This window comes from Crocodylus siamensis, chromosome 2 (genome assembly GCF_052110815.1).
Source record: "Crocodylus siamensis isolate JL-2025a chromosome 2, ASM5211081v1, whole genome shotgun sequence".
NCBI classification, from domain to species: domain Eukaryota; kingdom Metazoa; phylum Chordata; order Crocodylia; family Crocodylidae; genus Crocodylus; species Crocodylus siamensis.
In genome coordinates this window covers 13,644,332-13,672,139 of record NC_143396.1, presented here as the reverse complement: position 1 = coordinate 13,672,139, position 27,808 = coordinate 13,644,332, and the positions used below count along the sequence as shown (strand labels likewise).

Here is a 27,808-nt window from a genome sequence, read left to right as displayed (position 1 = left end):
GTATTGATTTTTCTTAGCTTTTCCAGGAGCCATCTGTTCAAGCTATTTACACTGTAGCATTGTTCCCACCCCACACTGACACAAGGCCTCGTTCTCTTACTGGAATCACTATTCTAGAAAATCCTGTCTAAAATACTCTAAAACAAAGGCTGAGTGTTTATAATACGGGAACAGGGCACAACATTTCTCAAACCCCAAACACGTAAGTCCCAATCTAGGGGTCACCTGTCCCTCAGCTGCACCGCCAGAGCAGACCCTACTGATCCTTAGTGCAGCAAAATGGGAACTCCTGACTAGCCACAGTGCTAGTCTCCTCACTTGCCTCTGAGCATGCTGCCCACCTGTCTTGCCTGCCATGCCTTGATGAACCGTAACTGAGGTGTTAATTAGGCGGAAGGTTGCTCTTTGAATGCCCTGTTCTCCTGGGCCTATGCATGCAGCTCCAACCACCCCATACTGCATCCCAAGCCTTGCATATATGTTCCTAACAGCTGAGCTCTGCTCCAACCTAAAGGCAGGCTCAACTCATCTCAGTGTTAGGCCTCTTACTTTCTGCCCTGTTGCGGGCCACACTCATATCGCCTCCCTCTCAGTGAGGCCCCTCCCACTCCACTGCCAGTGAGTGGACGAGGCAGACGGCATGAAACGTGCATCGCAGAAACCAACTGGCGGCTACAGGAATGGTACTTCGAGGAGGGCTTTGGCTTTCTCAGCCATAACCGGCACATAACGACAAGAGACATGCTGGGGTGGGACGGGCTCCACCTTTCCCCTAAAGGTAAGCGTGTGTTCTCTTCTAGGTTGGCAGACCTCCTCCGGCGGGCTTTAAACTAGGCTCATCGGGGAAGGGGAAGATGAGGGCAGAGGAAATATCAGACTGCCAGACCAAACAGCACCCACAACTACAGCCCAGCCCAGACCAACGAGCGAAGCAATCAAACAGGTAAGAGAGAGGGACCAGGATAACATTGGGACTAGGGGGTCAGTACACACACCCACAGGAGGCCTCAAATGCCTCTACACAAATGCTCGTAGTATAGGCAACAAGCAGGAGGAACTCACCCTCCTGCTGGCTGACACCAGCCCAGACATAGTGGGAATTACGGAAATGTGGTGGGATGAAACGCATGATTGGGCGGTCAATGTCAAGGGCTATAGGCTGTACAGGAGGGACAGGATAGGAAAGAGGGGTGGGGGGCGTGGCGCTCTATATTAAGGAGGAATACACATCCTCGTTAATTAGCAAGGAGCCAGGGGAGGGGCACTCTGAAGTGCTTTCGGTTAGAGTACAAGGCAGTCAAGGGGAAAGGGACTTAATGGTGGGAGTCTACTACAGACCTCCCAACCAGGGTGAAGAGCTTGACCAGGAATTCTTGGGTCAGTTCACAGAGGTAGTGAAGGCTAAGGATGTGGTTGTCATGGGGGACCTGAATTTCCCGGACATCTGCTGGGAAGAGCAGTCAGCCAGGTCTGAACGCTCACGTAGTTTCTTGGCCAGAGTGCAGGACCTCCATCTAACCCAGGAGGTGCACAGCCCCACCACAGGGAACGCCTTGTTGCACCTAGTGCTGGCCACGGGTGATGACCTGGTGAGGGGGCTGCGAGTGCTCGACCACCTGGGCGACAGCGATCATTGCCTGCTGGAATTCACCATCCAGCGCAAGGTGGCAAAGGCATGCAGTAAGGCAGCGGCCCTAGATTTTAGGAGGGCAGACTTCAACGAGCTAAGGAGGATAGTTGGAGAAGCACTGAGGTCCCGGGGGGGAGGGGAGCCAGGTGTCCAAGGAGAGTGGTCGCTCCTTAAGGAGACGATCCTCCAAGCCCAAAGGAAGGTAATCCCAACAAGGATCAAAGGGAGCAGGAGAGCACACAAGCCTCTGTGGCTCACCAAAAGAATCCAGGAATGTCTCCTTGCTAAAAAGGAGGCCTACACCCAATGGAAAGAAGGGGTCATCACCAGGGAGGGCTATTCTGTAGTTGCTTGGGGATGTAGGGGGGTAGTTAGGAAGGCCAAGGCAGAGATGGAACTGGAACTAGCTTCCCAGATTAAGGACAATAAGAAGTCTTTTTTTAAATACATAGGGGGTAAAAAGAAGGTCCCGGGTAATGTGGGGCCATTGCAGGATGACATGGGTAACTTGGTCGTCACACCAGACAGCAAAGCTAACATGTTTAACAATTTCTTTGCCTCCGTCTTCCTAAGTAGGGACCAGAACAGCCACCTTCCTGCTGGGCCCCCCTCGGGCCCCGGGGGAGGCACACCTGGGCCACAGGTTAGCGAGCATTTAGTTAGGGAGCTTCTGGAGGGGTTGGACGTATTCAAGTCAGCCGGCCCGGATGATCTCCACCCTAGAGTTCTAAAGGAACTGGCTGAGGTCATTGCAAGTCCCCTGGCACAGCTTTACAAGCACTCGTGGTGCTCTGGTGAGGTAACAGAGGACTAGAAGAGGGCCAACGTGGTTCCCATCTTCAGAAAAGGCAGGAAGGAGGACCCGGGAAACTATAGGCCGGTTAGTCTCACCTCGATCCTAGGCAAGCTGTTCGAGAAAATTATGCTGGCACACATCCAGGAGGGGCCAGCAGGGGACTGCATGCGTAGGGGCAACCAACATGGGTTCATCAGTGGAAGGTCCTGTCAGACCAACCTGGTGGCGTTTTACGATCAGATCACCAGATCGTTAGACGCAGGGGTACCAGTGGATATAATCTTCCTGGACTTCTGGAAGGCTTTTGACACTGTTTCTCACCCTGTTCTCATTAAGAAACTGGGGGGGCTGTGGTGTAGACACCCACACAGAAAAATGGGTCGACAACTGGCTGGAGGGCCCCACCCAGAGAGTGGTAGTAGATGGGTCCTTCTCAACCTGGAAGGATGTGGGCAGTGGGGTTCCACAGGGCTCGGTCCCCGGGCCTGCACTGTTCAACATCATCAGCGATTTGGATGAGGGGCTAAAAAACACCCCGTTCAAATTTGCTGATGACACTAAGATGTGGGGGGACGTGGGTACATTGGAAGGATGCAACAGGCTACAATCAGACCTAGACAGGTTACAAGGGTGGGCGGACGAGAATAGGATGGGTTTCAACACAGACAAGTGCAAGGTGATGCACCTGGGGAGGAACAACCGGCACCATACCTACAGGTTAGGGAACTCCCCTCTTGTCAGCACGGAGGCGGAAAGGGATCTGGGGGTCATCACTGACTCCAAGATGAACATGGGCCGACAGTGTTGAGAGGCAGTCAGGAAGGCCAACCACACCTTGTCATGCATCCACAGATGCATCTCGAGCGGGTCCAAAGAGGTGATCCTCCCCCTCTATGCGGCACTGGTCAGGCCGCAGCTGGAGTACTGCATCCAATTCTGGGCGCTGCACTTCAAGAGGGATGTCGACAGCATGGAGAGGGTCCAGAGGAGGGCCACTCGTATGACCGGGGGACAACAGGGCAGGCCCTATGAGGACAGGCTACGGGACCTGAACCTGTTCAGCCTCCAAAAGAGAAGGCTGAGGGGGGATCTTGTGGCCTGTTATAAACTAGTCAGGGAGGATCAGCAGGCATTGGGGAAGTCACTGTTTCCCCGAGCACCGCCGAGAGTGACCAGGAATAATGGTCACAAGCTGGCAGAGGGTAGGTTTAGGTTAGCAGGAGGCGCTACTTCACAGTCAGGGCGACTAGGGTCTGGAACCAGCTTCCAAGCGAAGTGGTGCTGGCCCATACCCTGGGGGTGTTTAAGAGGAGGTTAGATGAACATCTTGCTGGGGCCATTTGACCCCAGTATTCTTTCCTGCCATGGCAGGGGTTCGGACTAGATGATCTGCTCAGGTCCCTTCCGACCCTACAAACTATGAAACTATGAAACATGGTCTTCTCTCATACTGCCCCTTTGCAGGAACACTCTCATACCAACCCTCCTTTTCCCTGGGGCCATACTCACCCTGCCCTCACCTGAAGGGTCCTCAAGCTTGTTTCCCTGCACTCTCCAGCCAGCAAGCACGTGGCCTCACGGGCCTCTCCCGTGACCCTCATCCAAGTGAGCGCTGAGCAATTAGCAGAACACTGAACTGACTATGCCACTAGCCCCTCACTGGGTCACTCACCCAGCTGCTCTAAATTAGGGGCTCCTGACTTGTCCCCATTGTTTCCCCATGGTACTTCTTCATTTGCCCCTTAACCAATCTGCCTCTGGCCCACTTGTGGCCTCAGGTGCCCAAAGGCTTACCTGGACCAAACCTGGCCCCATGTTAGCAGGACCTACCTTCGAATCCCCTTGCCCACTTCATGCCCTTTCCTCACAGATCCTCATAACTCGCCCCTTTCCTTGGGCTCTGAGCCCCCTCACTCTCACTGGGCTCCTTGCCCTATGCACATGCACAGTCGGGGCTCCTAGCCTCTGGGCTCCTTGCCTCTCCACTAGGTTCCATGCCCTTGCTAGGCTCTCCAGGTCTCTCAGCTGTTATGCTGGTGCTTAACTATGCTGTCAGGTGCCCCACTGCACCCCGCTCTACACTTCCACCTCTACTGAGGCCCATACTCTGTCCCCATTATGCTGGGGCCTGGGGTCAACACGCACCCCACAAGCTCAGGTGGCACTCACCAGTGTGCCTAGCCCACCACTCACTCCGCAGGCTCTTGCACCCCACGCAGGTTCAGGTGGCTGCAGCCGTGCCTGGCTCTAGAACTACCTCCGATATTAAATGACCTACCCGAAGGTGGGGGCTGGGGTTTAGGCGCCCCTACTCGCCTTTCACCGGGGTAGTAACTGGCCTGGCATTTCTGGGGTGGCTGTTCCACCACAAATAGCCCCACCAGGCCACCCACCCCGGGTCGGGTGCAGTTTTAGGTCTTGCCCAGGACCAAGAGCCTCCTAACCTTCCCCATCAGCTCTTGCCCTTACTTTCTGGTGTTACCAAAGCAGCAGCTCCCCTGGGAGATGTTTCCTTGGTGCTCCACCAAAGCAAGCTCCCCTCAGAGCCCACAGGACTATCTAGGTCCTAAGGATGACAGCCAACTAATCAGCTGCACTGGGATGATGGGACATGAGACACACTCAATTTATGGAGTCATAAACCAGCCACAAAGTATTACACATTTTTTGAGAAATATCTTTGTGGCTGGCATGCCATTTTATGGTGCCATAAATTTAATGAATGCATGACACATTGCTATTTATGGCACTATTAATACATTTATTTCACCAGAAATGCAATATGTGCCGGGGAATCTCAGTCTGCAAGTAAGTGATCCTAAAAGCAGCCTCTGACTCTATAAAATGCCTACGTAATTAGCAAGCCCAGTTTTAGGTAACTCGGTTTGGCAGAATATACACCAAAAGGCCTTTATTACCCATTATAACCAGATCCTAATGGTATTACTGAGCCTTGCACACATACAGAGGGCAGTTATGGAATCACCCAAGATTATCTAAATGAGTATGACAGAAAAAGTTATATAAAGGAGTCCAAAAAATAGTTAAAGAACCTGGACATGATTTGGTCCTGCCATGTTACAAATGAGCTGATACATTTGTTGGTTTATTAGAATGAAAGAGGGAAATGTCATTACTTTAGGCATTAAAATTGACCTATCACATAACACAGCTGCAACACTTGAGAAGCACAGACTTGCTAATTATGTTGCTAATTAATGAACATTAAAGATAAAGTATGTCAGCTCATACATTAGCATAATCCACTTAAAATGAGGCCAGTTTAATGTGCACACAGACTCCTTTGTGTTGCTTTTTGCCACGAGTTTGTTAAATTGGACACTAGAGACAAGCTAACTTTTATGAAATTGCAAGGACATCTTACTTGGCTTTCAGAAGGGCATTTGCAGCTTCATCTACAGCCTTCCTGCGATCTTTCAGTGCTCCTTCCAAGGTTCGCCACTGTGAGGATTTCTTCTCTGCTGGAACCTATATGAACCACAAAAATGTTCTACCTTGACAAATTATTGCACCTAACAATCATCAATATAAAGAAAATTTGAGACAGCTACACACTTAAAAACTAAATTACTCAAATACACAAAGGACTTATGTCATATCAGGTCATTTGAAAGTAGTTACCTTTATTTTAAATAAATCAGGCCTTTTCAGGTTTTATACCATTTACTTCCCTATTTGTTTCCGTCTAAACAGCGAAAATAATAAGTGGCATTTTCATGCAGAACCTCAGACAACAGTAAAACTAATCGGTGTTTACTTTCAAACACTGCTTGTATTACACTTTAAAAATGCAGCAAACAAATGTTTTAAAAAATGATTACTAAAAGCTACAGTCTCTACAGTTTGAATGTTCTATAGTCATGTCCCTTTCTAAAAAAGCCAATGCATACATTCTTACGTAGTTTTCATATAAATTTTCAGTGTGAAAAGTGCTATTTCCAAATGGAGTCAATTTTCAAGTGTAGCTGTTATTAGTTATGGACCTACCCCTTTAAGACTTGTTTAGCCATTGCATAATAGCCACTGCTTCACAATACTGCTGAAAATAACAGCCCTACACACTAGAAACAACAAAATCCACAGAGGGCAAGGCACAGAGCAGTGGGTTTGAATCACAGCAAAATTTATTTATGGCAAGATTCAGGTAAAAATTCCTAATTAATAAGGGGGGGGAAATAGTACAATGGAATGAGCTGCCTAGGGAAATATATGGAATCTCCTTGACTGGAGGTTTTCAGGCAGGCAGGGTGGTACTTTATAGATTCACTGATTCAGAGAAGCATAATAAGCTTTCATAAGTAACAGTGGCTTTGTCAGATGCTATGAACGGAGTAGGAAAAAATTTTCAGGAAGGCGCTGAACAGACAGACTTCTGTCAGGTGGTTCAGGAACAGTAAATCCTGCTAGATGCTAGACTAGATGAACCCCAAGGTCTATTCCAGCACTATGATTCTAGGGTTCCTGGATGCCAGCAAATGCATTTCTGTAACCAGGGAAGCATAAATCCCCTGGGAATGCTTCAGTAGTAGTAAAGGTTTGTTATTAACAAGGTGTGGGTAGCCACAACCCTTAAAACACCCAGCTGTCCACAAGCACAAGCCCTTTGAAACATTCTAAAAGTGGCAGTAACACTCCAAAATGGCACCTTGTGAAGTGAGTTGTTATTTTAGAGCAGTCACTTTTTGTCACCTCTGCACTTAGACAGTGTTGTGCATGCAGGGGGAAAACAAATGGATATCCTGCCTGATGTCCAGGTGCCAGGTACCACTATGGGTCCTGGAGCACTGCTGGGTCCCCACCGGGAGCCCCACAGTTCTTGCTGGGACCCAATCAGTGACCTGGCAGATGGGATGGAGTGCACCCTCAGCAAGTCTGTGGATGACACCAACCTGGGGGGGTGTAGTAGATACAATGGAGGGTAGGACTAGGATTCAGAACAGCCTTGACAAATCGAAGGATTGGGCCAAACGAAATCTTATGCGGTTCAACAAGGACAAATGCAAAATCCTACACTTAGGACAGAAGAATCCCATACACCACTACAGCCTGGGGACTGACTGGCAGCTCTGCATAAAGGTCCCAGGGGTTAGTGGACAATAAGCTAGATATGAGTCAGCAACGTGCCCTTGTTGCCAAGGTTAACAGTATGCTGGGTTGCATTAATAAGAGTGTTGCCAGCAGATTGAGGAAAGTAGTTATTCCACTCTATTCTGCACTGCTAAGGCCACATCTAGAGTACTATGTTCAGTTTTAAGCACCCCACTACAGAAAGGATGAGGACAAGTTGGAGAAAGTCCAGCAGAGAGCAACAAAAATGGTTTGGTGGCTGGGACACGACTTACAAGGAGAGGATGAGGGAACTGGGCTTATTTAGTCTGCAGAAGAGAAGACTGAGTGGGGATTTGACAGCAGCCTTTAATTACCTGAAGAGGATGAAGCTGGACTGTTCTCAGTAGTGACAGAACAAGGAGCAATGCTCTCAAGCTGCAGTAAGGGAGGTTTAGGTTGGCTCTCAGGAAAAAAAAAAAACTCTCACTAAGAGGGCAGCAAAGCACTGGAATAAGTTATCTAGACAGGTGGTGGGCTCTCCATCCTCGGAGGTTTTTAAGGCCCAGCTCGATAATAGTCCTGGCTGGGATGATCTAGTCGGGGATGATCCTGCTTTGAGTAAGGAATTGGATTACATGACCTGAGGTCCTCTCCAACCCTAATCTGCTATGATTCTATACCTCTCCACACCCCTATTGGAGCTGGGCACTCCAGCCTCCTCTTTCTTTCTGCTCAGCTGAGGGGGTGGGGGAACAGAACAAGCAGAAAGGACTGGAGTATCAGGAGGCCTGCTGGTACAGAGCCCCCACCACAAACATTATGTCTCTGCTCAGCTCTCATCTCTCCCCCCACCCTCTACCTCCATTGCCTGTGACGGGAGGAAGAAGGGGGAGTGAAGATCAGAGACACAGGTCACAGCAGTCTGCTCTAGTCCCCACCCCTCCAGTCTGGTGCTTGAGGTGGCTGCATTGTTTGAAACTTTTCAGCCAAGGAATACTACAGGTGTATGTACTCCCTGGATGAAGTGTTACGTAGTGCATTTCACTTAGATATCTGCAGTGGAGATATGCTGTTGCTGTTTGATGTGTGCACGATAATATTTTAGCATTATCCTTTTCAAAAATCATTTTACATATATTAAATGTTAACTCTGAAGACCCGATAGGTCAGTAAACAGAGTCTCTCTAGTTTACAGGCAGTGAAACTCAGAAGCAAAAGTAATACTGTGACTCCACTTTTAAAAAATGTCACCTAATATTACACAAGCAGAAATCCTCAGTAACGAGATAAAATAAAGACCAGTAAAAATCTTCTGAGAGGTATTAGACAGCGATGATCCGGCCTCAAGCAGGGACACAGATTTGACTGACATCTATTCCAGCCCTAATTTTCTACAGTTCTGCAATTACACACTAGCACAAGGAAAATAAATTCTTATCCAATATGATTCTCAATAGTGGACTAGATAAAGATACTGGATTCTTCAGTGAGACTGATGGCCTGTCAGCATTTGTACACATTACCTCAGAATTATCCATGGCCTCTTTCAGGATCTGAGCATGAGCATTAACAGCCTGCACTGCAGCTTCCTGTGCTGCAATTGCCTGAAGGGTTATACGTGCAGTCCTGCTCAGCGCTCCTTCTAGAGTGGCTGCAAGAGCTAGAAAGATAAATTAAATGATATATTTTAGCTGTTTCCACTGAGAGCAATAACAAAAAACATTTATACATATACAAGTAATATTTAACACATTTCTTTTATTGCCCTTGCTGTTACTCTCCTACCATATCCTATTCTTGGAGGGGGATTTATTTGCCTTAATAGTCTCTTCTGTCTCTGGTTATTAAAATAGTCCTTAAAAAGCAAGAGAAAAAAAAAGTTCTTCCATCTAAAAGCACCTGGTTTGAGCTATTTTTCTTTTTTGAGAATGGGTAATGGGGCAGAAACTACAGTCAATTATTTTTTGCAATGTAATGTCTCAACTTTTCTACTTCAGTCTTATACTTTGACATCCGGAGAAGCAAAAAGTTATAAGAAACATAACTGAGCAATTACCAGAGTTCTGTTACTTAAACTTCAGCTATCAGCTTGACATACAGCTGATTAAGATGACTCATCAAAACTGACAACTGAAGTGGTACTGTAAACTGCTGGTGAGAAGAACTGATTTATTTTCACATAGTAGCTAAGTTAATTTTTCCTACAGCATGCCCCAAGGCATAAGCAGACAGAAAAGTTTTACTGGGAGTCTCAGGACTTAACTTATTCCAAGCTTTTCTCTCTTCCTAGCAGGAAAGTCTACGGATCTACCATAACATTAGTCCTGCTTGCAGCTCCTTGAAGACAGACCTGTCCATTAGGGCAGAATCCAACAACCACATCCTTGAAGACCAATCAGGTCAAGATGCTTCCAAAGCTGCTTTATAGATCGAATTCCTTTACACTTTTATTAATGAGGTATTAGACTAAACAAGAACTTCTTGCAAGCACTACACACTATAGAACTATTAAAACCCACTATCAGAAGGCATGTAATGTGCCTGCCAAGAAAGCAAAGATACAATTTAAGTCTCCCTCAGAACTATAATCTTTGTACTAGTGACTGCCATCTGTGGACTCTCACTAGAAGAAAGGAAATTTTCAGACAAATGAAAACAAAAGTTTCCTTGTTCTTCATTATGAAATGTCTGCATATCCATTAAAGGGATGGATAACAATGATGCAGCAGGAAGAAAAATACATGTGAAGAGATAATACAGATTTAAGAAAAGATTTATCAGTTACTGGAAAAGCACAGCGTATAGGACCATTGTTCCAATGGAAGGCCTACATATTTAGCTTACAACACTAAATATATGGAAATATGGCCAGGTGGCTATGCAGTATGATCCTTCAGGCCTTCCATAGCTCTGCATGAGAGCATCAATATCAGAAAGAACTATTAATAATCTTTAAAGGTTGCCTTCAGATTTCAGACACTCAAGACACTTCTGACTAGGGACTAAAGTGATGATTAATCAGACCATTTAGTACAAAACTTTGGTCCAAGAAAGAATTCTCACTGGTGAAAAACTGCAGAGCAAGGCAGCTCGAGAAGTCACAGCTGGATGGGAGAAAAATCCTGCAGCATCTTTGTCCCATGAGCTGGAAAATATTACCACTGAAATTTTAGTCTGAATTTTTTTATGTCCCATCAAGGTATTTTTCCTAAAAGATAAAGGATCTGCTTTATTTGTTAGAATAGTTCCCAAGGTAAAAGATGTGTTATAAACTTATAGCTCTCATGCACATAGCTAGATTTAGCCTCTCTGGGTTTGGGTACAGAATTTGATCTTTCAAATCAGACCCTGATCCTAACGGAGGCATAACTAGGTTTCCAACTGCCGCGTGAACTGAATACAAGAATCAGGAGTCCCTTAGATGATATATAGCCACATGGCTCACCTCTGCTTCTCCCCTCACCCCAATGAATAGAAAGTTTCACCAAAACAACACCACTTATTTTTGGCTTTGCAAGTGGAAAGCACACATTAGCAGCCATGGTCTACTCCATGTCTTCAGTACCTCTGCTGAATCCTGAATGCAACAGACAGGTGACTTCATATGGAGGTCCTCAGGAGGCAGGCTCCAGCCTCCCAGTTCAACCCTGTACCCGTTTAAACTGCTCACTCTAAATGTTCATTTCTTCTCTAGGTGTACTGCATGAATACACAGAAAATTTATTTTTCTTCACTGCCTAGGAAGAAAGCAATGCTTGCAGCACCGAGAATCTGGTGCATCCTTCCTTCCTAATAAAAACACTGACTGGTACTTATTGGTCAATCATGGTTGGAATTATATTCCTATGGGCTGATGCAACTGCTCTTAACTTAAGCCAATGAACCCCATTCTAGATGTTCATTAACCTTTTAATTCAATTATTCCCAACATGAGTTTCCTGCACTTGGAGGTGGGGAGGAGGAGAGACCCCGAGACAAAACTGAGGAGCAAACATGGTTGTGCCTGCCAACCACCAGCTTCTGAACTCTGTGCTTGGATAGAAATTAGCTTACATGAAGGTGAAGCTCTATGACAAGTCCCAGATATAAAAGGCCACATGGTATCAGTCATTTCTCAGTGGGGCTGACAATCCACAAGACTCCATATAATTTGAGAAAAAACTGCTTTGAAAGTCCTTCCCATAAGAGGGGTTCCCCATCACTAAGGTGTTTTATTACTGTACACGTAAACATGCACCTTTCTGCCGGTTAACCCCATTTTCTTCTGGCACTGTGAAAGGCAGCTTTAGGGACAGGTTGGCAAAAATTTTAGCAGCAAATGGTAATGCTAGCTGATCTCAAGAACATCTCCTCCTGTAGATCTCTGCTTCACATGCTCCAGATAACAGGAAATACACTTCCATCTGGAAATTGCTAGTATGGCAAAATTCAGGGTCCTGTAAGATCCAAGGCTTTTAAAAACACCTAATTTGGGAAGCTTCATTAGCGTAACAACAGGCTGACTTGAAGGGTACAGAGGATTTTCCTGTGGTACCAATCAGCTGATTGGTACCACATCTCCTTTAATTCTTAGCTGAATCAAAGCACGTCAGGACTTGTAGCAGGGTCTTTCCTTCTGAGGGACAAGAAAAGCAGTTGATCTAAAACTCATTTAAAAATGGCTGCCATCGATACTCTACTGCATCACTAAGAACCTACCCTGCAAAATATTTAGCAGTAAACTGCACCTGCTTTGCTTGCAGTTTTAATTCCCAGGGCCTTACAGCCAAGTTGTGATTTATCACTTGCTGCTTTAACTAAGTTTCAAGCTGGTTAGTGGTAGGGAGGGAAGGTAAGTAATACTTTATGAGAGCTATTGCTTAGACTCTCTCTCCATCTTCCAGTCAAGATAACCTGATTTTCAACACCACCGTATTGAATGGAGGCTGTGACTTGGCACGCATAACTATAGCTCAAAACATGCAGATGTACAGGTGGCTGCTAAAGTAGCTTCTCCTATTATTTCTTCAAATGCTTACTACTCCTTTAAATCACATGAAGCAGAGAGTTGTCCTGATTTATATAAGTCCACCCACATTTCCCCTTCTCTTAACATCCTCCCAAGTTCCCCTTTTTACAAAGATTCATCTGCAGAAATACAGATCCCACATAACACTTCTAAAAACAGCTTCAAAACATTGAAAATACTGATTTTGAAATTGCTCTTTAAGTGGAATCTGGCTACTAGTTTGACACACAGATAGCTTTACTCCAAGGAACATGAACAGGAGGAGAGTCGCTGGACCCTTTTAGAGTCATTTTATTAGAAAAGTTTGTATTTGGCAAACGAGAAGAGGAAAAGCAAGATGACACCTGAGCTTCCTGTGCCTTGTTTAACTGGGAAACTCTGAATATTCAAAGTTTCTTCTGCGGCAGTGACTCCTATTGCCAAAATCTACACTGTCCATCTCCAATGCCCTTCTTTCCTAATTGCTCATTCATGGTAGGATGGAACTGTATTTAACCTCTCAGGATTCATAAAAAGAGCAAGGTTTCTCCACCACTCTCTGAAAGGACAGATGGAGAATAGCCTCAACGAGTGCGACTCCACAAGCGGTAACATGCATTTCCCCAGGGACAAAGAGCAGCAGCACAAGGTATGCCGCTGCTACATGTCACCAGGGGATGCCCATGTCACGCATGCTCTGCCACATGGGACATGGCCCTGGGTGGAATAGGGGAGGCTGGGGCCAGCAACTGTGCTGACCCCAGGCATCAACCAATCTTGCTGTAATACACAAAATCAGGAGGAGGAAGCAGAGTGATCGTCATAAGCAACTCCATCCTGAGAGGTACAGAGGGGCCCATCTGTCACCAGGACGCCTCAACATACAAGGTCTACTGCCTGCCTGGAGCAAAGATCCAGGACGTGATGGGGATGATCCAGGCTGTGATCCAGCTCACCGATTACTACCCCATGGTCCTAATCCATGTGGGTACTAATGGTGCGGCCAGAGGAAGCCCTGAACACCTGATGGCGGACTACCACACTCTGGGGGCATGCTGAAGGAGGTAGGTGCACAGGTGGTATTCTCTTCTGTCCTACCAGTGAGCGGACGTGGAAGACGACATGAGACCTGCATCACAGAGACCAACTGGTGGCGTTGGGAATGTCGTCTTGAGGCAGGCTTCGGTTTCCTAGACAACGACCCGCACATCACAACAAGAGACATGCTCGGGTGGGATGGGTTTCACTTTTCCCCCAAAAGTAAGCATGTGTTCTCTTCTAGGTTGGCGGATCTCCTCCGGCAGGCTTTAAACTAGGCTCGTCAGGGGAAGGGGAAGATGAGGGCGGAGGAAGCCTTGGACCACTAAACCAAGCAGCACCCACAAGTACAGCCCAGCCTAGACTGATGAGCAGAACAAATATCCAGGTATGCAACAGGGGCCAGGGCAATGCCCAGATTAGGGGGTCAGTGCACACATCTTCAGGAGGCCTCAAATGCCTCTACCCAAACGCTTGTAGTATGGGAAACAAGCAGGAGGAACTTACCTCCTGCTAGCTGACACCAACTTAGACATAGTGGGGCTCACAGAAATGTGGTGGGACCCAATGTACAACTGGGCAGTGAATATTAAGTATTATAGGCTGTACAGGAAGGACAGGACAGGTAGGAAAGGCGGGGGTGTGGTGCTCTACATTAAGGAGGAATACACATCCTCATCAAGTAGCACAGGGTCAGAGGAGGGGCACACTGAAGTGCTCTGGGTTAGAATACAAGGTTAGAATACAAGGCAGTTGAGAAGAAAGGGACTTAACAGTGGGGGTCTACTACAGACCACCCGAAAAAGGGGAAGAGCTAGACCAGGAATTCTTAAGTTAGCTCAAAGGATGTGGTCATCATGGGTGACCTGAACTTTCCAGACATCTGCTGGGAAGAGCAGTCAGTCAGGTCTGACCACTCATGTAGGTTCCTAGCCCAAAAGCAGGACCTCAGTCTAACCCAGAAGCTGCACAGCCCCATCAGGGGAGACGCCCTGTTGGACCTGGTGCTGACCACGGGTGATGACCTGGTGAGGGGGCTGCGGTTGCTCCAGGGATGACTATACTGCGGCTGCTCGGGGCTGCAGGGGGGCAGTCAGGAAGGCCAAGGTGGAGATGGAACTGGGACTAGCTACCCAGATCAAGGACAACAAGTCCTTTTTTAAATACATAGGGGGCAAAAAGAAGGTACGAGGAAACGTGGGGCCCCTGCAAGACACGCTAGGAAATCTGGTCACACTAGATGACAAAGCTAACCTATTTAACAACTTCTTTGCCTCCATTTTCCTGAGCAGGGACAGGATCAGCCCCCCTACCAGGACCCCCTCAGGCCCCAGGGGAGACGTACCTAGGCCAAGGGTTAGGGAGGATCTAGTCAGGGAACTTCTGGAGGGACTGGATGTATTTAAAATCAGCTGGTCCGGACGATCTCCGCCCCAGAGTGCTGAGGGAATTAGCAGAGGTCATTGCGGGACCCCTGGTACGGCTTTACGAGCATTCGTGGTGCTCTGGTGTGGTGCCAGAGGACTGGAAGAGGGCCAATGTGGTTCCCATCTTCAAAAAAGGGAGGAAGGAGGACCCAGGAAACTATAGGCCAGTTAGTCTTACCTCAATCCTGGGCAAGCTTTTTGAGAAAATTATTCTGACATGTCCACGAGGGGCCAGCAGGGGAGATCATGCTCAGGGGCAACCAACACGGGTTCATTAGAGGCAGGTCCTGTCAGACCAATCTGGTGGCCTTCTATGACCAGGTCACCAAATCCTTAGATGCAGGGGTAGCAGTGGACATAGTCTTTCTGTACTTTAGGAAGGCCTTCAACACTGTCTCTCACCCCAGTCTCATTAAAAAAACTAGGGGACTGGGGTCTCAACACCTACACAGTCAAATGGGTCACTAACTGACTGGAGGGCCACACCCAGAGTGGTGGTGGATGGGTCATTCTTGACCTGGAGGGATGTGGGCAGTGGGGTTCTGCAGGGCTGCATCCTCGGGCCCGCACTGTTCAACATCTTCATCAGTGACTTGGACGAGGGGGTAAAAAGCACCCTGTTCAAATTTGCTGAAGACACCAAGGTGTGGGGGGGATGTGGGCATGCTAGAAGGGAGGAATAGGCTGCAATCGGACCTAGACAGGTTACAGGGGTGGGTGGATGAGAACAGGATGGGTTTCAAATCTGACAAGTGCAAGGTGCTGCACCTGGGGAGGAAGAACCAGCAGCATACCTACAGGCTGGGGAACTCCCTTCTCATCAGTGCAGAGGCAGAAAAGGATCTTGGAGCCATCATTGGTGCCACGATGAATATGGACAGGCAGTGTGGGGATGCAGTCAGGAAGGCCAACCACATCTTGTCAGGCATCCACAGATGCATCTCAAGCAGGTCCAAGGAGGTGATCCTCCCCCTCTATGCTGCACTGGTCAGGCCGCAGCTGGAGTACTGCGTCCAGTTCTGGGCGCCGCACTTCAAGAGGGATGTGGACAACTTGGAGAGGGTCCAGAGGAGGGCCACTCGCATGATCAGGGGGCAGCAGGACAGGCCCTAGGAGGAGAGGCTATGCGACCTGAACCTGTTCAGCTTCCACAAGAGAAGGCTGAGGGGGGGATCTAGTGGCCTGTTACAAACTAGTCAGAGGGGACCAGCAGGCATTGGGTTCACCTGAGCACTACCAGGAGTGACTAGAAATAACAGTCACGAGCTGGCAGAGGGTAGATTCAGACTAGACATCAGGAGGCACTACTTCATTGTCAGGTCAGCTAGGATCTGGAACCAACTTCCAAGTGAAGTGGTGCTGGCTCCTACTCTGGGGGTTTCATAGTTTCATAGTAGCTAGAGTCAGAAGGGACCTAGGTAGATCATCTAGTCTGACCCCCTGCCTTGGCAGGAAAGAGCACCGGGGTCAGATGACCCCGGCAAGGTGCTCATCTAACTTCCTTTTAAAAATCCCCAGGCTAGGAGCCTGCACCACTTCCCCTGGAAGCCGGTTCCAGGCCCTAGCCGCCCTGACTGTGAAGTAGCGCCTCCTAATATCTAATCTAAACCTACCCCCCGCCAGCTTGTGACCGTTATTCCTGGTCACTCCTGGCAGCACACGGGGGAACAGGGACTCCTCCAATACCTGCTGATCTGGGGTCTTTAAAAGGAGGCTAGATGAACACCTTGCTGGGGTTTTTTGACCCCAGTAGTCTTTCCTGCCATGGCAGGTGGTCAGACTTGATGATCTGCTCAGGTCCCTTCTGACCCTACCAACTATGAAACTATGAAGTTACAGTCCAAAAAGCTGAAATAAGTCCTTTTTACTCTCCTTTACCCTTGCTGTTTTGAGTAGAAGCTCTGGTAAAACCCTCCTGCAGCTATAGGAACAGGCTGAACTAGCTGGGTCTTCAGTTGTAACCCACACATGGTCTGCTTTTGATCAACAATCCTAACTACCTTCAAGGAGCTACAAACAGGAGTAAGACCAATTATAAAAGGGCATTCTGCAAGTAAATAAGTTTTCTAGCCCCAGATATGCTGGTTATTCCCAGTATCCCACCATGTTCCTCAAACCTGACCGTGACTTAAGTTTATCTCCAACCACCATGAGTAGGATATTACCAATTTTACCAAAACAGACCACAAGCCAGAGCAGACAAATTCATCTTTGTATTCATTTGCCTATAAGATATTTTATACTACAGCTCAATTCCCACCCATAAGACATTACATAACATACCTGAAATCTTCTCTTGTTCCACTTTATCTTGGTGTGCAAGCCGGGCTGCAACCTCCTCTGGTGGTCGTTCTTTTAGAGCATGGGAGTCTTCACATGCACACTCTTCACCTATTCAGAAGCAAGGAAAGGGAAAACAGAAAAGATTTAATGAAGAATCAGAATGGCTACTCCATGGCAAGTAATTTTGCTATTTCCTTTTGAGACTAACACTGGGAGCTGCACTTTACAAAAAACAAACTCTGCAAACCATCCAGCAAACTTGTACCCTTCACCCCTGCCCACAAGAGTTACTGTGGTTGACCCTAACTCTTCTTAAAGTCCTGGATAAATGTATAGACATCATACAACAACAGGAAAAAAACAAAACAAACCACAACATAGGAATGGTCCGATTACAGTGTTAAAGCAAAGCAGGGCAAGGATGAGTGCTAAGAAACTCTTAGCAAGCTAAACATGAACTCTGATATGATAGACAAGAACATTTTTGTGTGTGCTCTGTTAGCACAGTGGAAAACTTCAGGCTGAGCCCTTAGCCTGGCTGACCACAGAGAAGAAGCTCTCTGGCTGAGCACAGAGAAGAAGCATATAGTGAAATGGAGCGGTATTCTGCTTTCCCGCTCTAAGGGCACTTCCAGATGACTACAGACCATTTGTTTCCTCGGGACAAGTAGCAGCAGCACAACTTGTGCCGCTGCTACTTGCCCCCAGGGAATGGCCAGCATGACTCCTTTGACATGAGGAAGGAACTGTGCTGGTCTCAGCAGCCTTACCTGGGGTCCTGGGAGTCTCCCAGGGCTGCAGCCACAGCAGGAAACCTGAGTGGCAGCCAGAGCATGGTTCCAGCCAGACAAGTTCTGGTTTTGGGGAGCATGTGCTGCTGCCACATGTACTACTCCACTTCTTTCCAGCGTGGGTTCTTTGACCCCAGGATCTCCCAGGGTCAAAATAACTCCCCCCGCACTGCAAGGTGGCATTGCAGGGGAATGCCTGCATGTGCAGCGTGTGGTGGTGCAGACAAGTCTGCAACATCACATACTGCATGTCTATGCTCATCTGGATGCAGTCTGAAAGGCTGTTTATCCCAGCTCAAACACATTCAAAGTGAACATTCAAAAGGTTATGACCTAAAGAAGTTTCTGAAAGCCTGAAGTCTACAGAAGAGCTGAGAGGACAGCCCAAATCTCTTGGCTCCCAGTCCTCCTCTGTCAAGCACAAGGCCAGGTTGTCTATTAATGCTCGCACTAACTCTAACAGTAGGTGGTGCATATTCATTTACTCTGGGCATTATCTGTTGTTGTATAAAACCAATAAAATGCCTTATTTAGAAAAACTGAAAGTACTACCAATGTACAGGTGCTATTGTGTCTTTTATAATATCATAAGTAATGCCTCTTCACTGAAGCCTTGAACAGTCAGCCAAGCGCAATTCTGACTAGGAAGACACCAATCAGAGACTGAGTGGCCTGTGCACAGTTCAGATTTTGCCCAGAAATCTTTTATCAAAGGACTTGAGTTTACACATGTCACTGGACTCAATCTTGCAGTCCTTTAGCATGCAGAACACCCACTGAGGTTGGCGAGGTGCAGTATGAAGGAGGCAGACAGGATCAAGTCCCTAGATCTGAAAAACATCTAAATCATTTAAGCACCTGGTGCAGCAGGTTTGTGTTTTCCTTCATGGTGTTCATGTACATGATCTTTTCCACTCTCTTCATCCTGCATACCTGGCGCGGGGATTGACACAGCTTCACCTGCTGCAGAAATGATCTGAGCTACTTCTGAGCTTGCTGTATATACAAACAGAAGTGGTTAAAGACAAATAGTATCCTACATATCTTCACTTACATGCTTTTTATCATGTAGATAACTCCATGTACAGTACTATTTCTTATGCAGCGAGAACCTTCCATATCAGGAGTAAATAAGCCATGTACTCCCACAAGGTGAGGATCATAAATGGTAGGAGACAACCAGACCCTAATCCCACCCAATTTCAGTTAAGGTGAGGGACAGTAGAAAGAACGAATAGAACTTAATAGACGAATTTTGCTTGACCCAACTTTAAAGGAACTTGGCAATTTGTCCACACTAAGCCTCTTGCACCTGATGAAAACTCTAGAAGTAAGAAACAAGAATCCAAAAATCAAACTCCTTACTGAACACTGGTACAAGCCACACAGTCCAGCCAATTGAAGTGCCTGGCTGTTCAACTCCTAGATTTACGTGGAATTTCTGGATTTGCATTAGCTTGTTAAAAAAAAATAATCAAAAAAAAGAGGATATAACAGCTATGGGCAAATTTCCCCAACACTGTAATAGTTAAATCTCTTATAACAAATATAATATAAACAATATACAAAACACCAGTCTGAATAGTTATGAACAGCTTCACCACCTAATAAGGCAGTGTGAAATGTATATAAAAAAAACTCTTGTTCTTCCCTTCAGATTAAAGGCCATCTTAATATACACTTATTCACAGTTACCTTCTTTTTGTTCCCCTGAAGTTGCAGGAGCTTCTGTTTTGCTTTTCTGGGATTTGGTACTGGGCAGATTTGATTCTTTCATTACCTCTGTTACAGAGGAGATTTTCAGAGCACCAGGTTGTATCTTGAAAATGAACAAACAAATAGGATTTCTTCAAAAAAAGTAATATTTAAATAATTATAGACTCTGACAGTATATAAAGACTTTATACTCTAAAACAGTGTTTCCCAAACTTTTGATACCTGGGGCACACTTTTTCTGGATTACAATTGGTGGCATACCTCATTCTTATGCCCAAGAAGGGAGAGTGTACACATGCAGGTGTAAAAATTGTCAGGGCTTGGAAATTTGGCAGGAGGGGAGCGGTGGCAGTGGCCACTCTTCGAGGCAATATTAAAAAAAGGAAAAGAAAAAGCAATGCTGTATAGGAGCAAGCAGATTGTTACTACTTGACAAAAGTTACACCAGAGAATGGCAGATCAGATTTTCTAAATAATCCAAAATGTTACTAGAATTAAGAACAAAATGTGTTTAAATTTTCTGGTTATAGCCTTGACTGCATAATGACCTCATTTTCCATGGTAAATCATTTTACATAGTAAATTTAGACAGAAGAGAGGGCAGGGCAGACCCTAATCTTCGAGGCTGACTCATTCAGAGAAGTATACACAACAGCCTACTTCCTCCAATAATACTGATATATAGAAATTTGAACAATCTGCCTCACCAAACATTGGATGTACTCTAAGGAGCTTAGCAGAATGAAGAGAACTAATGTATATAATGGGGGTCAAAGATCCAGCCCATGGAGCCATTTCGCAGGGCCCAGAATGCTCCTAAGGATGTGGGGGAAGGCAAGCAGGGGCATATGCATATCCGTGGTGTGGGAAAAGATGGGACAGGGGGACAAGTGACCACTGTCTTAACCCCCACACACACATCCAGCCAGCAAGACACCTTGAAGTACAGATCCAACCGAGAGGAGTTTGACACCCCCCAATGTAGACAGTTTGCAGACACTAAATACAGTAATAAAACAGTCCAGTGGCTCTCGCACAGCATTAGATAATGCAGACTTCCACACAGAGTAATTCATAGTTTGCTAACCCATCCCTTAAAACTTCTTTGAGACATTCAGCTTAACAAGATCAAACTGAAAAGAAAAGGTTAACTTTAACAGCACAGTCTCAAAAACAAAACAATTCTTCTCCCTGTTGCCACTTACAGTCTTTATGCACTTCTAGTCAATGTCCTCCCTTAGCGGTCACTCTGCCAAGCTACAACTAGATTAAGTCTTTCTTCATGGTTAATTAAACCAGACAATTTCCACTCAGAAATAAAATCACATGTTTTTCCCCTGAAAGAAATCTTCAGTTTACTTCAATATTCTACTTCACGGCAAACTGCCTTGATGGGAGGACATCCATTTTGGCAGAGGAGGAGTAGAAGACAACCAAGGGGCTCTGAGTTTAGGCCAGACACTCACTGATGTCCAAGAGAAATTCTAAGGGATCTTCTGGCTACTATCTCCAAGTTAGAGTTCTGCCCATATCACAATCAGCACTAAAAAAAAAGAGTTATCAAGCCTGTTCTGATGGAAAATGTTAAATCTTGCCCTTCAAAATGCAGCGCACCAAGGGTAACACTACATCCTTGCTCACTTGATATTAAGAATCTTACTAATTATCCCTCAGAGCCCTTTTTTCTGAGTAGGATATGAAGATCATGAGGATGAAGAAACACGATATTCTCTAAGTTTCACGAGAGGAAGAATACAATCATTTTACTGGTAGATGACTTCACGATAATAGATAATAGATCTAAAAGTCAGGTATCAATGGTTATTTCATCACTGACCACAGGCTGTAACTGCTATGGCTATGAATTCTGGCCTATGAACAGCTGCACTGATTTCTCTTTAAAAGGAGCTGGAAGTTAGTACTGAGCTCATCTGCTTCAAAGGGCAGGTGGCTACAAGGTTCTACCATGTTCCTCCACCCATTCCCCATTCAAGAATGAATGGGAGAAATTATCAGACTCTTTATTTAGGTAAGTCAGGGCAGTCATGAAGCAGGCAAGCACAGAGCCTACACATCCTCTGTGCAGCAGGAAGGGAGCATTGCGGGGGGGGGGGGGCCTGATGCCCACAGTGATGCGGCCCCTGCAGGGTATGAGATTGCAAAGCTGCCCAACTTCTTAGTGGCTGAAGGTAAGTTAATGAGACTATTTAGCTTATAATGCATTATTAGACAAGTGACAGTCAGGTTTCTGTCACTTCTGTCAGATACTGACACTACAGTTAATAATATTTCCCCAAAACCCAGATGACAGCCACAGTTAGAGGTATGTCCCAGAGAGTGACTGGGACAGGGGAGCTCTGATTTTCCATGATAAAAGACAAAAATCAGATGCCAAAATATATAGGTATTTAGAATTAATTGTATTATAATGATTACGGTACTGGTAGGATTCCAAATAGCTTTAACATTGTAAATATATTAATAAAATATTGCATTCAACTGATACCTAGATATATAGCTGTGCTTCATTTTAATTGCAGAAAAACATGTATTTTGGGGTTTTAAATCAGAAAATTTTGGATTTTTAAGAGAAAACAAGAACCCTGGAATACGACACACAATCTGTTGTTCTCTCTCCCTCCTATGTTTAATAACTTCTAAAATGTTCAGTTCTCCTCACACTAAATCAGGCTGGTCTAGCATATTTCTTAACTATACTTCCAAGGTTAACTATATTACATGTTCAGGAATAGAAATGGAAATGTCATCAGTATGCCATCTTTTACCACCCCCTCTACCTTCTGCAGATCATTTATGATCACACACAAAAATACAGCCACATGACATCTTACATGTCAAATAAAAACAGGCTTTTAGAATCCATATACCAAAATTCCCTTGAGACTGTTGAATCAAGTTAACATGTAAAGAGTAGTGCAAAACTCTATTTAATTATAAGATAAGGAACAAACAATTTCCTATTTCATATTCTCTTCTATTGACTTACCAATTACTTTGACTCAGCTTTTATTATATACTTATTTAATTTCAGATCCATAAAGTGCCTTCCTTTTTTCAAAGATAAACAGGAACATACAATGATTTTTTTTCTAAAGTATGCTGCTTTCATATGTCCAGGCTCTAACATATACTGAACTAAGTGTCATTTGGAGTCTGCAAAACACAGCAAATGGTTTTGTAAAAGCGTTCATCAAAAAAGAATACTCCGTAAACTTACCGGTTTCTTTGGCGTTGGTACACTATACGGGGCAGGACCAAGTGCCACCTCAAATAGTTTATCAGAGTATGGAATGGTCTTTTCTACATTCTCCCGGAAACGTGGATCATAATTAGCATACAGCACAGTACCACCAACTCCTCCACCCGCAACCAAAACACTTGCCCCAATGATTTTGCCTGCAGAAACACTGGAGAAAAGAAATAAGATTGAGACTTCTTTAGGTAAAAGTCAAGCCAAGCATATGGCAAATCATTTCTGAGATTAAAACTGCATAGACTTTAAATTGTTAGTTTAGCTCTGAAAACTAGCCCTTTTGAAAAAAATAAGGCCTATAAGTATTCAGTGTTCACAACAATTCTAGCCCCTCTAAGCAAATCTAAATTGATGTTGCTAAGTTGAAATTCAGTCAAACAGTCACAATATTGCCACTCTGAACTTCATAAAATCTGCTTCAGAAAGAAGAGGCACAACAGAAGCAAGCGTTCTCAAGCAAATTGAAGTCTGTAGCTTATAAAGAGCTATGTTATAACGCTAAGAAAGATACCTGGGGCTGCAACTTTCCACATTATTTACAGCCGTGAGCAACCAGCTAACAGACTCTTAAGAGTCAACTTTTCAAGAGAGTTCTTCACCCAAAATTGGGATCAGTTTGCCACAGAAGTTTAAGATTGGTTTCAAATTTTATCTGAATGATTGCTCCTCCAGCACCAGAGTCCATACTGGGGCACCAGTTCAGGAGGAGCCAAAGCCAGAAAACTCCTGATTAACCACCTCACTCTTCTTGGTCAACTCCCATCCAGCCACTGACCCCTTTGATGTGCCTTTGCCTGAAACCTGGTGGATCAAAGCATATGCACTTTTAATATTTCTAATTTTAAGTCCATGCTAAGGGAAATTGCAAGCTAACTTACTGTTCCTGAATTAGACCAATAGAAGTGTCAATACTGCCTATGAAACACTACATACCCCGAGTCTCCCGATGTTGCATATCCACGGCACAGCTGTGACGGACGGAATGAAGATCTACCACACCGGCAATTCTAAAGAAAGGCAAGAATCAAATATTGCATGCAATTTATTTTAAAAGTCTTTAATGTTCTACTTTCAACCTAATTCAAATCTCATAAAAAGATATGTTCTGGGGAACATATAAAATGCATCAGTAAGAGGTGTAGAAAAAAACAAGTAACATCAAAACAAGATTTAGTTTTCCCTAATAAAAAGAGTCTACTCTAATGAAGTTACAATCACTTCCAAATTAACAAAAAAAAAAAAAACTCTTGCAAGTAAAAACTTTGACTTATATTACCAATAGTATAAACTATTAAAAATCAAAATGATTTAGGGGGGAGGTGGGGAAAAGAATCTCCTCCTCCATTTTTGCTGCCTGATTCTATTTTGCCCTTCACTTTGGATAGTACAACTGGACTAGCTGTTTCACTTCAGGATTCTGATGCATCAGCATAACTCAACAATAACTTAAGATGCAGACAGTGACAAGCAATGTCTAAATCTTCAAGTGATTTTCATTTGCTTTTAAAGGAAAAATCATTTCTATAAATGTTCAGTAAAACTCTAGATTGTGGGCCAAAGCTACCATCTTCTTAGAAGAGCTATATTGAAAGCCAGTCCCTTTATGAACAATTAGAGTTTTAGTAACAAGAAGCTAGATTCAGCTTTTAATAAGCTAGGTAATAAAGCTTGCAATGGTATTATGTCAAGTCCTCATTGCCATTACATTTCCTTTGACTATGAAAATGCTAACGGGAAAGATCAGTTAAACCAGCCCAACCAAGTCATCAGAAAAAGACCCTGTCCCTCTTAGCAGTTCTAACAAAAGACAAAGAAATTAATATCTAATGGAAAAGTACAGGACTTGCGTGAAGCATGCAGGTCAAAGGATAACACTTTCTCTCCCCATTTAGTTTAGACATGAGGCAAGCTTTACATCCTCAGAAATGTAACCAAGAAAAAGAAGTTCTATTTTGATCATTTATACTTTGAAATAAATTCATGGTTTAAGATATCTTTACTCTGTTATGATATTAGTCCCATAATTCTTCAGACAGGGTAGAACATGAATCAGGAACACAATGCACTGATTTCTTATTGTTCCCAAAACTGCAGCCAACTCCTTTTAATTAGCAACAGAAATCTATGGGCCCAGTGACAGGAAATACAGGTTTCTTACTTGGGCAAAGCTTCTTTATAAAGAATAACTTAGCTGCAGACATAAATGAAGTTTATGGTGTATGACGAGGCAGTCAGGAAGCACAATTTATGATTGAAGTCATCAGAAAGGAAACCCATCAGGTGTTGACCCTTTATAAACACAATACTTGTCATTATTTCTTTTAGCAGTTACTACTTCAAGAGGCTTTTCCATTTATCACTTTATATCAGGGGCAGGCAATTATTTCAGGCAGAGGGCAGCTTACTGAGTTTTGGCAAGCCACTAAGGGCCACATGACAAGTAGCCAGGGGCAGATAAATATTCATTTTCAAAAATTTTTAGGGCCCTACAGGACATATTTTGCCCACCCCTGCTTTTACAAAGATGCCACATGATTCAGAAAACTCCAGTCCTTCATGTTCATTCATTTCTTTTTTTTGACAACAGAAATAAGAATAGAGCAATTATTCTGTTGCAAAAAACTCACAAAACACACCAAAGGTCAGAAGGTTTTTAACACTATGGATTCCTATTTGAAAATCTGTGTTTATCTTGTGAACCATGTTTGTACATCTAACAGCGCTAACATTGTGCAGCACCCTTGAAAGGATCTCAGTGGACCCCAGGATATTGCAACACCTTGGTTGAGAATTGTTGGTCTACACATAACAATCACAACTTTGGCCTGCAGCATGCAGCTGGAATTTAGACATGCTCACCAGGAACAGATAACAATGTGCCTACTTGAACCTCCCAGTGAGTCGGGTCCAGATACAAAGGAGATATAGTAATGAAATACACCTGTTTGTACATTTTCATGATAAACAACGTTCCAGAATCTTGCACACAGGCAGGAAAACTAGTTTCTCTCTTTTTACACAGCTTTAGATCTGCTATTACCTTGAGTTGGGTTCTTTTGGCAATTCTTACAACACTGTATTAGCAGTAGTTACAGCTCAGAGCTGACCCAGACAACTGCACCGTAGAAATTATTGCAACCAGCCCACTATCAGTGCTCCCACTGGTGGCAGTACACTGGTGGGACAACCTGACATAGTCTTAACTTGGACAAGACTTTACTGACTGCCCTTAAAAGATGAAGCAGAGGTAAAGAAAAGGTGGAAGCCAGGCAAACCTTCCCTACTCAAACAATGCTGAAGTGTTTTGGTAAACAGAGACTGCCCCTCATCTGCTTTTGAACAACACACCTTCGCAAGGACAAGTAACAGTGGCACTGTTTCACAAAATGCTTTGTGCTCTTTTGTCCAGTTGACCAACAGTTACTACATCGAGTCTAGATTAATAATTCATAAAGTCACTAGTTAATCTCTCGTTCCACTATTTCACTGCCGTAAAACAACAGGAAATCTAAATTGACACATGATAGTCTCTCCACAGACTTCAAAAAGCTTCTTTCTGGTTGTTTGTTGTCATTTCCTGAGTCAAGAACAACACATGTTTTATTTCTGCTTACAGGAGCCAAGATACAAAAATGCCTTTTGGTACAGAATTGAACTGACAGCACAGCTCCATCAATCTGCATCATTCTCTAGGGCAGAGGTGACTAACCTGCATCATGAGTGCCATAAATGGCATGGGGAGCCTCCGTGTGTTGGCACACAGCAGATCAGAGGTGGGAGCAGAGCAGCAGATCGGGAAGGAGGCAGAGATCAGTGTGATTCTTGGGGAAAATACAAGGGCTTAAATTTGTGGCAAGCCTGCCAAAAAATTGGCTCTTACTGCCCTAGGGCATGCCAAATGATAACTAAGAAGATATTAAGGCTTTATTTTACAATTCAGACCAAAGAGAGCAAATTCATGAACCAGCCATTAACACACATCATCTGCTTATTGCAAAAAGTAAAATACACAGGAACTGATATACGCTTTCAAAAACATGTTCCATATTACCCGACAATATACCCACTAAGCTAGGACCTCTTGAGTAGAAGACCACAATTACATACGACTGCCCCAACAGCTTCTAGAATTAAAACCCTTCCATCCAACAGTCTGCCTTTAGCTCCTGGGCCATTTAAAAAACAAAACAAAACAAAAAAAAAAGCCAACCAACCCACCCCCCCACCCCCCAAAAAAGCTGTTTATTTTTTGATTATCTCTACAAGGCAGCAGTTGTTTTTATTTGCACAGTACAATGTCTAAAGTCCAAAGCATCTTCAGACCTTATCTAATATTTATATTCTAGGAAGGAGAGTGACTCAGGAAACAAGCAGGAAAGTGCTACAAATATGCCATGCGCTTCTGGCATCTGTAGTAGCACCCCCTCTGAAGCCAAGGAGGTGGAGGCCATCTCCCTTCAAACTTCATCTCTAAGAACAAAATAAAGTAACAAAATAAATGGGAAGGCCACTTGCAACCCTGAGATGATTTACACACCCATGTTCCAGAATATAGCCCCATTTTCCAGCCCTACAGCAGTTCAACCCTGACTTTCCAAAATTGGTAAGAATTCACCCACAAACCTCAGGACCAGAAAGGAAGGGTGTGTGTGTTTTAAGACTCCTGAAATACATCCAGCAGCCTCAGAGTCATTCTATATTCCCACCTCACAGCTCAAACTTTCCACAGCTTACAAGCCTTGCCCCTTAAAAGTTGTCAGATGACTTGGCATGGAGAACTCTGCAGCCTTACACAG

At 44.8% G+C, this 27,808-nt stretch overlaps 1 protein-coding gene across 2 annotated transcripts in view; it reads right to left on the bottom strand.

Moving 5' to 3' along the window:
• The window catches only part of IMMT (inner membrane mitochondrial protein), a 42,395-nt gene that overhangs the window by 13,004 nt on the left and 1,583 nt on the right, over positions 1-27,808 (bottom strand). For both annotated transcript variants that reach the window (XM_090035340.1, XM_090035342.1), the window contains exons 2-8: positions 23,946-24,019; positions 22,977-23,166; positions 19,718-19,841; positions 18,881-19,018; positions 17,232-17,339; positions 9,020-9,156; positions 5,812-5,915 (exon numbers count right to left, since the gene is read on the bottom strand). In XM_090035340.1, the coding sequence (XP_089891466.1) occupies positions 5,812-5,915; positions 9,020-9,156; positions 17,232-17,339; positions 18,881-19,018; positions 19,718-19,841; positions 22,977-23,166; positions 23,946-24,019 (875 nt within the window). The remainder of the gene's footprint in view (positions 1-5,811; positions 5,916-9,019; positions 9,157-17,231; positions 17,340-18,880; positions 19,019-19,717; positions 19,842-22,976; positions 23,167-23,945; positions 24,020-27,808) is intronic.